The sequence below is a fragment of the Zonotrichia leucophrys genome, chromosome 3 (genome assembly GCF_028769735.1).
Source record: "Zonotrichia leucophrys gambelii isolate GWCS_2022_RI chromosome 3, RI_Zleu_2.0, whole genome shotgun sequence".
In the NCBI taxonomy this organism is placed as follows: domain Eukaryota; kingdom Metazoa; phylum Chordata; class Aves; order Passeriformes; family Passerellidae; genus Zonotrichia; species Zonotrichia leucophrys.
Genome location: NC_088172.1, coordinates 76514693 through 76527094, shown reverse-complemented (window position 1 = coordinate 76527094; position 12402 = coordinate 76514693). Strand labels below are relative to the sequence as shown.

General features: G+C 41.3%; 1 protein-coding gene across 1 annotated transcript in view; it reads right to left on the bottom strand.

Annotated features, from left to right (window-relative positions):
• The window catches only part of GLP1R (glucagon like peptide 1 receptor), an 83686-nt gene that overhangs the window by 24151 nt on the left and 47133 nt on the right, over positions 1–12402 (bottom strand). The window contains exons 4-7 of the mRNA XM_064708903.1: positions 8537–8646; positions 5902–6008; positions 2394–2547; positions 764–923 (exon numbers count right to left, since the gene is read on the bottom strand). Coding sequence (XP_064564973.1) covers positions 764–923; positions 2394–2547; positions 5902–6008; positions 8537–8646 — 531 coding nt within the window. The remainder of the gene's footprint in view (positions 1–763; positions 924–2393; positions 2548–5901; positions 6009–8536; positions 8647–12402) is intronic.

Here is a 12402-nt window from a genome sequence, read left to right as displayed (position 1 = left end):
AAGGGGAGGGTAGACAAGAGGGAGAGAGAGAATGCAATAGAGGTGAGAAACATGCAAAGATCACTCTAAAAACAGGATTGATCCCAAACTGTAATGTATTTTCAGGTGAACTATACAGTGAAAGAATCAAAGCTTTACCCTTTCTGCAGAAGGAGACCCTTAGTCAACCAGTTGATTTCACGGCATCAAAACCCTTGATTTCAAGCACACACATGCCCATGGCACATGCACCCCAGACCCTTTTTTTCCAGACAATCCCCATCTGACCTGCTCTGCCCACTTAGGCAACCCGACACCCCCTGCCCCTTTGCATCATCCCCTCCCATGCTGTCACCATTTCTCTACTGTTGTCCTCACCCAGATGCAAAGCAGCTTTGCTATTTTACACCACAAGCAGCTCACATGTCTTTAAATACAATGGGAACCTTTCAGGAGGATGAAGTAGGGCAGTCTAGAAAAGCCCATATCCAGCTGGAACCACCCACAAGCTGGAACCGCCCACACACAATCTGTCCTGGGAGCTAATGTCCTGCAGTTTGCCACTGGTTTCGTGAGTTTCTGCAGTGTCCCACAGCCTCTGTGCCATGAGCATCCAGGAGCTGTGACCATACCCTCCAGCCCAAACAAGGTAAGGGATCAGGAACAAAAAGAGAATGCAGAGTGCAGGACTTGAACTGGGCAGCACTAGGACAGACACACAAGTTCTCCTGTGATCCCCTCTGCCAGTTCAGCCACAGGAGGACAAATGGAAAATCCAACTCACCCCAGCCAATGCAGAGATAGAGGCGGAAAATCCTCTGCTCAGAGAAGACAGAGAGCACCAGCAGTGTGTACAGGTACATGCCTTCCACCAGCAGCCAGTAGTAGTTTGCAGCCACACAATACTGCATCATCACAAAGACCAAACGGCAGCTGAGTGATTCCTGCGACGGAAAAAAGCACAGCCCAAAGTAACCCAACAGGGACTGAGAATAAAAGGATATTAACTCAAAAGACCAGTTCTCTTTACTACTCTTGCTCCTCAAAAAGGGAGCTTGCTAAACTAATCACATGTTTTATTGCTAAATGGAGAGAAGCCAGGAATAGGTGCTATGCACAGCAGACAGATGCTTTCAACAACACAACTCCTTAAAAAAACACCAGAAAAACTCCTCCTGTTCTGTATTTTTCCCTCAATAAGCCATTGATTTTATTTTGAAAAGCCTGAATAAAGATGAAAAGAACAAGTGAAAAGTACTATATCAACCACAGTCAGTGAATCTTTCACTTTCCTGGATACTCTATTTTGCAGTTGAGAACTTCTCTATTAAAAAGAAAAGAGTAGATGGCATAAGGTTGACTATTTGCCAAAGCAAAGGATATTTTCATAGAAAAGCAATGTTGCCCCAGTGCTCCCCATTTAAGTGCAAATTCTCTCATAGCTGGTAAAATACAGAGCTGATCAGAAAGGTTTTAGATAAGTATGATTACCTAATTAATATATCCATCAGACCTGATGAAACCACTACTGAGTAAACTGTGTGTAAAATCATAAAGTCAAGGCTTTTTGGAAAGAGGAAATGACTGACAATCCAATATGAACTTTTCCAAACCATTTAAGACGTGATGTTATTTTCTGGTAACTGATAAATTGCAGATGAGAAAAAAAATCAACCATCACATGAGATTCACTAAGTTGTTTTAGCACTTCTGCCTTAGGCAGTGTCAGAAAAGGATGGGCACTAAGGATGCATCAGGAGAGTTTCCTCTTACCACTCCAACCCTGTACTCCAGCAGCAAATGCTGTACCCATGTTTTAGAGTCACAAGAGCTATACAGATAATAAAGCTACTTCTCTTTGAGGTTTCAAGTACATTTTGCATTCCAAATCCAAATGGGGAAGGGCACACTTTCATCGTTATTTACAAAAGAGTTGTATAGCCTCTCTCATCAGTTAGAAGTATTTAATTAGCCTATTCCTCCAAAGCTTTTCTAAATGCTTTCAAATTTGCATTTTAATCAGATGCTTCCTTTTTTTCCTGTCATCAAGAGATTATATAGAGATGACCAAGAACAACCAGCTTAGCTGGCGGACAACCAACTGACCGGATGGACAGTTCTATCACAAAAAGTGCTGGCTTAGGCAAATAAATGTGCTCTTGTCACTGTTAGAAAGAAATGAAACTGCAGCATAGAAAGAAGACACAGGCATTGGTGTATACACACACACACACACACACACATATATATATATATGCAAAAAGATTGGCTTCTTGTTCCTCTGTCTCACGGGGGCAAACTTCCCCCAGGTAGAGAAACATGTAATGCCATCAGCTGAAGAATTAAATTGCCTGCTGTGATGCAGACACACCACAGTGATGACTCCAATATCCAAGGAATGACCACAGCCTTACCTGGAAGGCTATAAGTCCTTCCCACTGGTACTCCTGTGTGGCTGTGCTGTACATCCACTTCACCACTGAGTCTTTAATGAAAACAGATATAGCCCGGAGGATAAAAGAGGTGAAGAGGTTCAGGTGAATGTAATTCCTCGTGCAATGCAGATGTCTGTAAAAAGAAAAATCCAGTCATGATCCACTACCCACATAAAAGATGCAACATCAGACACAGGACTGAGAAAGGGAACAACGAGCCCTGTAAGAAATCAAGAGGCACCAGAGGAAACCCCATAACTTGGGAATGGCTGTAGGGATTTCAAACTGTCTTTGGGAAGAAAATACTATCAAGGAAAACACACAATTCAAAACTTTAGCCCTTAGAGACAATGTTTGGGGAAAGATAGGTATGTTTAGGAAAAAAAAATTTCTAAAGCTTAAAAAGTGTAAAAATAAAGTAATTTTCAGAAGCCTTATCTGAAAGGACTGAAAAAGTCAAGTTCCACATAATGCTGAAGCTAATTGCTTTGAATTGACCCCAATGTCACTGTGCAAGTTTACCTTGGCAAAGCTCAGGACTCGTGTGCAGTGCAGCTCAAACCCACCATGAAAAATAATCCACCTGCAAATCACCCTTTGACAGCAAGAAAAAAAATCTATATTCAAATTGCCTTCTGGGAGAATTGTAAATACTTTCTGTAGAAGTAAAAGGAACAGATTTTTCATCTCTGCATTCAGAATTGAAAACAAAAAAACAAAGGAAAAATCCTCTTGAATTTCAGCAGCCTGCTGCAAAGACAATAAAATTGCCGCTTGTCAAAAAAAAAAAGGCACGTTAAGGGATAGCAAAAGAAACTGAAGTCATGTAAATGGCATCCAATTGCAGAGTACTGCCAATATTTTACCAGCCTTATTCACATTTTTCTCCCAGCTCTGCAAGGGTACACACTTTACCAAAAGGAAGTTACACTGGGTATGAGTTTTAAGATGCTAAAAGACAGATGTAACATATGGTAATCAGCAATTATTCCAGCAAAACTTCCAGTGAACTTATACTTCATATGTCTGGTTTTTACAGCTCTATAAATTTTGACTTGGTCTGAAAGCTAGAGGTTTGCACTGAAGAACAACTTGTTTGTCATAGGTCAGGCAGAATTTTTGTATCACTTTTAAGTCACAATTTATTTCAAAATTTACCTATTATTATTATTTATGTTCCTTAAACTCAAAATTCATTTGTTGCTACCCTTCAGAACTCCTACACATTTCAATTTGATTGAAAAAGTTATGTAAATTAGGTAATTGAAGAAAATAGGTTGCAGGTAGTTACTGAGTATTTTTGCTACAGGCAAGAAGTTATTCAAATTGTTTCAGTCATGAAGTTATGGGCCTAATTCAGCTTTCACCACTGAAATTACAGACTTTCCTTCCATTTTTTTCGGATCCAAAATAGGACTCTAGAGAGATATTGTTTCCTCTGCTGTATCACCTTTAAAGACAAATATAAAGGTTATTTTGTAGTCTAAGAACTCTAAGAGGCCCATCAGTATTTGCATGTCATTGAATTAGATTTTGATCCCCATTTGTTGAGGCTGAGCAGCTTCAGGGAAACGGGCAGAGATTCCAGTCAGAACCCAGAAGCCGCAATTCGCATAGGGTAGATCTCATATTTCATGAGATCCAGGACCAAGTTGTCTCCTGGTAAAAAAACTTAAGACAGGAGAACACAAAATGGATTGATTGCACAGTTTTAGCATGGCTCTTGGTATCTCTGATGTCCCTAGAATCTCACTTTCAAAATGAGAAGCACACACTTGTGTACAGTTCTCCAGTCCCTGCTTCATAGTTGAAGGAAAAAATGCTAAAGCATCACCCCACAAAAGTCAGGACATCAAAATTCCCTCTCTCCTACCAGTCCTTGGTGACAAACTTGCTCTTTGTTGCCTGCCAGAAAACATCCTTTCTCCCTTCCTTCAAAAAGTACGTGGTTGTGCTCTGTGACCTTTACATTTGGGCTGCTAAGAATACTCAAGGAGTGCCACTGATAGGTGAAATGAGGAGAAAACAGTTATCCTGGGAGAGATTCGGAGACTGCAAGACCATCTGGTGCTTTGTCAGAAAGGTCCCAAAGTTGCACAGGTATGCACACATACAAATCATAATTACCACATGGCATTCACAGAGGGTGAGCATGTCTCTGGATTTCTGCAGTCATTTTAAAACTTCCTTGATATTGCCCACCTATGCTTCTCCACTGGGAGGAGAAGGGATAATATATTGCTAAAAAAGTATGGTTCAATGTGAGAAGGCTTGCATCATTTTAGTTTTGGAAATTAGAAGTTAAAAGATATGACTGACCTTGTTAAATACATACGGGAAGAAAGGAAAGGGACTGCCTTGCTAAAAGTATAGTGCAGGCACCAGAGGAAATGACCAATAACTGGCAATGGTAATTCTTCAGTCAGGGAAGGAGGCTTCTTAAGGATCAGAGGATCACTGAAGGTTCCTGACTTGACTTCAAATAAGGACATGGAACATTATACTTGTTTCGGAGGCAGCCTCATCAGGACATAAGAGGGATGGGACCTGGCTGTAGTGATCAGCTTCATGGCAGAGGGATTTCCTCCCCACAACAGAACAGGATCTCATCTCTGTATCAGTCTCCTGTGCTCAGCACCCCCAAACTGAAGGAAAGTCCGGCTGGAATCAAAACATCTCTTGCATTTACAGAAGGGAGAAAAAGTAAAAGGATCCCTATTAGAATCCAAAGCTGTGTTTTGGTTTGGTGGGAGTTTTTGGCTTTTATTTATTTTCTAACCAAACACACAGAGTGTATGTTTGGCATGGACAACCAAGACTGTCTAAAATTTTATATGATCTGTTGAATTTGTAGGTGCAAATCTGGATGAACTCAGTATACCACTGTGGCCAGCTGTCAGCAATTTATTTCAAAAACTTTTCAAGTTTCTAATTAGACTCTCTTCCATATTGTGAAAGAAATAAGAATTTCTGAAAGTTCTCCAAAATTATAAATTTTGTCAAAAATCCATTTCTGCACATCTTGCATGTGAAGACTGGGATATAGGCCAGACTGAGATCTGTGCTCTGAGTAACTCCAAACAAAGCAAGATGAAAATTTTTCTCCTAAATGTCCTTGCCCATCTCAGACTTGTGCCTCATCCGCAAGGTGAGACTATGAAGGAACGCTTGCATCTCTCTCTTTTGCCACCTCTTCCAATGGAAATTTCATTGAAATAAAAACTTACCTAACAAAATATTCCAATTGATAAAAAGTACCTGTTCTACATGTTCATATGGGTAACTGCAAAAATTTGGCAATTTTACTTGCATTTTGAGAAAGAATTATTTTAGGAAGGAACACATATGTAACAAAAGACAGAGAAATAATGAGGTGATGGAAGGAAGGAAGGAAAAAAATAATCAAATGTTTCTGTCAAAGGCTGATATTGTCATATAGAAAAACATAAAACCTTTAGTGTACTCTCTCCAAAGCTTCGCCAGTTACCTGAATCCAAGAAGAATGGCAGTTGCTATTACAAGGGCAGAGAAGGAAAGAGCATATCCAATGGTGTATATGATGGACAAATTCAGGAGCTGTTCTTCTGGTGCATCCTGAGAGCATATAAAGAAGAAAAGAAAAACAAAAAAGTGGAGGGGGAAAAGAGAGAGCTCATGGCCTTCAGTTCTTTTCTCCCAGCTACTTTCTAGCTTTCTTAATGACAAACAGAAATCATTCTCCTACTTCCAAGTTTAAATGCACATGTTATAACAGTCTTCCACTTTCCACATGCTCTAAAGAAATAAAAATTTAATTCCTCAGCTGCTCCCAGGTATTCGCTCAAATAGTTGGGTTTTGCAGTCTGGCTAGAAAAACAGATAATGTGACATTATTTCATAATAAAGCTGGAGAGACATAAATTACCACACAAGCAAGTCTTAAAACTGATGGCAGGAAGCAAAGACACAACTCAGACCTGCAGTAAAAATGGAAGATCTCACCTTTTCAGACTTGAGCACTTAAAGCAAGTTTCCTTTCTGTGATAATGAGGGGGGGGTCCTCATCTACACTTCAGTGCAGCAAGCCAGGTCCTGTTTGATTACTTAGAGGCAAAGTATGCCTTGAATTCACATAGCTAAACCCTTTTCTGCTCCCAAATAATCTGTGCTCTGTCTCAACTATGCAACCTCCGGGCAACAAACCAGAGCCCAACAGCATCTCTTGACCTGGATGTTACCACACAGTTTGAGAGGGAGCAACCTGCTGCAGACCAGAGCAGTGGGGGCTCTCTTCAGATTCAATGAAAACATGATTATTGAGACCCTTGCTTAAAAATTCCGGCCAAAATCCTTATAGAGGAGAGAATTACTTGAAAAGGTACAGGCAGCTCTGAATTTTAACACAGTCTTATTGCTCAGCCTCCAAGGCACATTCATATTCACAGTTCTGGTTCATCTCTAAGCACTTATCTTTGTCTAAATAGAGTCAGGGATTTTATTTCCCTTCTTCAAGCTGCTAACTCTGCAATTGACTTCTGAGACCTGTGCTCTACAAAGGAATACATTCCTTGTACTTCATAAATTAGGTACAGTTATTCAGATATATTTTGCACAGCCAGGAGGATTTAAGGCTGTAACTCAGACTTGCTAGCTTAATGCTTTAAAGCAAATGCTATGAAATCTGCCTTTTGAAAAGAAAAACCTCTTCAGTATCAAAGCTTAAGCAAACAACTGAAACCTAACAATTTAAAACACGCATATAGATGAAAATTACATCATACATCAAAATTTATAAAGATTCATTAACACTTGGGAATTTATTTTAGCTACATTTGTAATATAACACGTGACAAACTCATAAAAACAACTTGTTCCCACAAGATACATAAACCAAAGATACATAAACCTAAGTTACTATGGGGCTCTATATACATTAGCTGGAAAACCAAACATGGCTGCTCACATTTCAGGGAGTGACACCACCTACAAAGGGTTTCAGAATCCAGATCAGTTCATGAAAAATTGGAGGCAGGTGCCAAATGAAGTGTTACCATTAGGTATCTCAGTCATTGGCATGTCCCAACACAGCTCTGGAAGAAATCATAATGGCCAACAAGGAAAAGTGAAACAACCAGGCTTATACATAGCATTAAGACAAATCTGTTCTGCTGGTACAGCACAGAACACAAAAGGGACAAGGAGTAAGGCTGCAAGTCAAAGGAAAAGGTTAAAATTCACATATTTGGAGAAGAGAAACTCTCTCTTTTCCAATCTCCTCCTAGTCTGTAGCCATTTATTCATTCTGAAGAATGAGGCACTGAGCAATGGAAAACACAGAGGGTATAGATCCTGCAGCTTTGGGACTTTCATAAACTCGAACTGTTTTGACTAGGTAATCCACTGGCTCCCAGTACTCCAGGCTAGAGAGAGTGCACTCAATTTCTGTGAGGAAAAGCATCACCCTGGGAGGTTCACAGTAGTAGTGGTATCACGTGTCATGGGAACGCACACAGCACACTGGCTGACGCCAATGGCTGTCAAAAATCCTCTGAAAATCCCTGTGCTCTCCTTCATTTAGTGCCAGGCATCTCAGCTCCCTGCAGAGTAAAAAGCATGAGGGCAAGAAAATAACACTGACAAGCCTAATTCCATTGCCCACATAAAATGAAGGTATAAAGACAAAAAAACCTTTAACAAAAAAAGGCAGGTATTGCCCCATGCCCAAAGGTGAAAAAGCAAATATCCTTCAGTTCAGTTCATCTTAATCACCTTAATAGCTGCTAACAAGACAGACAGAACAAATGGTCACTATTACAATGACGTGACAATGGAAAAAAGGCAAAGGAATAACAGTAGGTCACTCCTGCAGTTGAGCTCCTTGCTCAACTCGCACCACAGCTGGGATGACCTGAGTCACTTCTCTTGGCTCTCACGCACTTCCACATTTGAAAGTGCTCTCATCTGCCCTTCATGTTCCCTTAGTTAAAGGGGAGAGACCTGATGTCCCTCAGCATTAGGCAAGCCAGTCAAGATTACTCTGACAGGAGAAAAACCAGCAGGCATCAACAACTACTTTTTTCCTCTCTCCTGCTTTGTCCTAAAGAACAGCAGCAAGAGGGGGGGGAAAAGGGAAAAACTCTTACCTGGTCAGAGGGCTCACACTCAGACAGGTTCCTCCAGGGCAGGGTTGAATTCTCCTTGAGCAGCCAGGTCCCCTCTGAGGTGCAGAAGCGGTACACCTGCCCATGCAGCACTGCAGGAGCAAAGCCACAGCGTCAGTGGGGACAGAGCCTACAGGACTGAGGCACAAGGCTCACAGAGCATCTCCATGCAGCCCTCCTTGCTCACCCACCGCTCTCCTGGCTCGAGGGGGAAGCTGCAGCACGGCAGGGGAAGTGCTGCACCCACACCCTGCCCGCCCCGAGCACACTGCTGCTTGTCCTCAGGGCCCCAGAGCAGCTGCCACGGTATCAGGTGGCACCAGGACATGCTCTAGGACCATTCCACAGTAACAAGAGACTGAAATAACTGCTGCCATCTTTGTGTGGATTTTACAATATGCATAAATTCCAGATCACTAAAATATTAGATTCTGAAACATACAAATGCTAGAAATCTTAAGCTTCAGCTACAGATTCTACATGGAAAAGGTGGTGCAAAAAGACTAAATGTGCTTTTTCTTTTCTGAAAGCATGCACACCCAGAGAAATCTCAGAACAGGTACACTAACACAAGCTTCCCAAAACGCAAATGCTTATACAAACATCTGTGCTACAATATGTGCTACAATAAATCTTTTCCTAAACTACCTGCGTACTCTTTCTATTCCCTCCATCTACCTCTCTGAATAACAAAATTAGCAAGAAATTAAACACCGTTCTCAAGCAGTAAGCTGCTTGATTTTGTAAAAGCAAGTAAATTGCAATGGCTCCTAATAAAATTTTGTCAGATGGAAGCACCAAAAGTGCAAAGGGAAAGCAGCATTCAGACATAGTGTATGAAAAGAAACTCCCTCTCTAGTATCTGGAGTACTGGGGAAATCTAACAACTTAAACAGCTCTACACATAAGCAACTGGAAGTGTCCTTGTATTAGCTGCTTTGCAAATAAAGTTTCTCACTAATCACATTTTTGATCCAGTAAACCAACCTATTCTGTATAATGGAGCTCTCCTCAAAAAGGAATGCTGGGTCAATCCCTCAGCCAGGGTTAGCCTCTACCCAGACAATGTTTGGAAAAATGCACTTACAATACTCTGGGAGCATAAGAAGATGAGTTAGGAGGATTCAGTTCTACATTTGATGTAATAATTCCAATTACAATTTTTGCTCAAACCCAGCCTTGCCTGCTGCAACCTCATCCTTTTGTCAGCTCCCTCATTACTGCAAACTAGAATCATTAGAATTTGGCATTTCTGTTCAATGGGAAAATTTTAAAACCTATTTGAAATTATAACAACCCAGTAGGTTGTTTGCATGTAGGCTGAACAACTGGTAATCTGTTTGATAATTGTCAGCAGCAGACAACTAGCAGGTACTATATGTATTAAATGTTTAAAAAAATATAGACATTAATATTCTAATAAGCCATTTTAAATTAGCATTCTAAATGGTAGCTGATAATGGTTGTGGTAGGCATAGTCTATTTGGTTTTGTAATTGCTATTCTGAATATACCAATAAGAGGTAATATAAAGGTGATATAAAAATTAAGCTATGCTTGTGGAGATTTTCTCTTACTATTAAGGGTATCTGTTCTTGTGAAAACAGGAGAAATTAGGTACAGCTTCTGCAACACATTCACAGCCACTAACTGCACCTGCTCTCATTATCTACTGCCAGTGCCAACCACTTCTTTAGGTCAGCACATGGCTGTGATGTTACCCAGGGGTAATAAAAATGCTCATTTAGGAGCATCAGGAATAGAAGAAAGACTAGGGAAAACACAGGTCCTCTCAGGAAGGACAGGGGAGACCTGGCTGCAAAGGGCATGCAGAGGGCTGTGTGGTACTCAACGGCTTTTTTGCTTCAGCCTGGAGAAGAAAAGGCTCCAGGGAAACCTTACAGCAGCCTTCCACTTCCTGAAGGGGGCTACGAGAAAGCTCAAGATTTTATCTAAATCTAGATTATCTAAATTTAGATGAGATATTAGGAAGAAATTCTTTACCAAAAAGGTGGTGAGTCCCTGCAACAGGTTATGCTGAGAGGCCGAGGATGCCACATCCCTGGAAGAGTTCAAGACCAGGCTGGATGGGACGTGGAGCAACCTGGCCTAGTGGAAGACATCCCAGTCCAGGGCATGGTGGTTGGAACTAGATGATCTTTCAGGTCTCTCCCAACCCAACCATTCTATGAATATATTAAGGAACTCACATATGATTCCCCCTCTCACCCAACCCCCTTAGGATTAGCGGCCAGCAACTTGAAGGAAGCCATTCAAAACACCTGTGCAAAAGCAGCCCTAGGAATCAGTAAATATTGTATATTTGGAGCCAATGTTTGTGAAATACAGGAGGTTTAAGTCCAGAGGACCATAAGACTAGGAAATTTTGTCTGACTACCATTAGATGAGCTATAATCAAGCATTACAAGACAATTATTATGAGGAATAATCCCAGAAAACAAGAAATGTTACTATATTCCTGGAAAAAAACCCCACAAGGATAAAAAAACCCCTACCCTGTTAAAGGAGAATTAATTAAAAACAAGCAAGCAAAAAAACCCCAAACCCCAACATTATTTCACATTTTCTAAAACTCTTTGTGAATGTCCCCCCTCTGCCAGAATTTCTTAGTGAAAAGGTCTAATTGGAATGGATTCTTAGCTTCAATATATTTATTTTCTCTCCCAATCATCATGACACACTTTAATTTTCTTTTTATTGATAACACTTTTTAAATAATGAAGAGGAAAATCTGGTGTATCCTGAAGGCTGGCAAATATTAGCAAATTGAAAGGTTTACTGTAAATGAAACATGCAATTTGCTATCAGACAGAAAGACAAGGCAATTCATTTAGATATGAAGAAAAAATAATGTAAAGCTATTACACTGGACAGAAACATTCCTGCCACACCTAGGGGTCACAAACTCTCAAAGTGGATGGCTCTCACAAACTTTTAGGCAGTGACATGCCAGCTGCGTCAGGTTGCCATAGACTCACTGATTGCCAAAACAGGGGTGACCAGTGCAGGACTCAGAGGCAACCGAAGACCAGCTGGCCTATCTGTACCCAGGAAAAGCCTTAAAATGTAAAAGAATAAATCAAACAAATCCCAAATAGATGAGACTGCACATCACAAAGTGAGAGCCTAAACACCTGGTCTACAGAATAATTTATTAACCAAAATGCTTATGAGATAGCAAAATGTTACAAAAAAGAATGCTTTAATGTTTGCTTTAATGTTTTAAAGAGCATTTATAATGTTATAAAAATTTCCACTTTGAGGCAGCATTGAGATGCTACTTGATAGACGGGACAATGCTCACAAAGAGCTGGGGGAGTGCAGAATGCAGGACATGAGAATAAACGGGGCTGATGCACTGCAGGCAGCCAGTGACTCTCAGAAATGTGCAAACAAGTCTCACTGTTGTGGAAATGGAATGCTCTCGGTAATGTGTCAGACTCCCCATTACCCACACAGCACCCCTCCGTGGAGCTGAGAAGGGCTCAGAAATTAATAAACACCCCACACGAGGCCCTGCATGCCTTGCAGCTTGGCCCATCCAGCACCAGCACCACGCAGGGTCTCCAGGCAAACCCAGCCCAGGGTGCGGCCACCTTCGAGCGCCTGTGATGGGTCAGAGAAGCTGCCCAGAGCCAGACTTCACTCAGCATGCCCACATAAAGGTGTGTGGGATCTCAGCACCTCAGGACTGAGGTGCCGAGTCACCGAGACCACCCTTGGGGGGCTCGGGAGTCCTGGAATGTTGCCAGAAGTGTCTGGTGGCTGGACTTTGATCCTACACAGGAGATGACACCTGTATGAGGATAGGAGGATTTCACCGGGGTG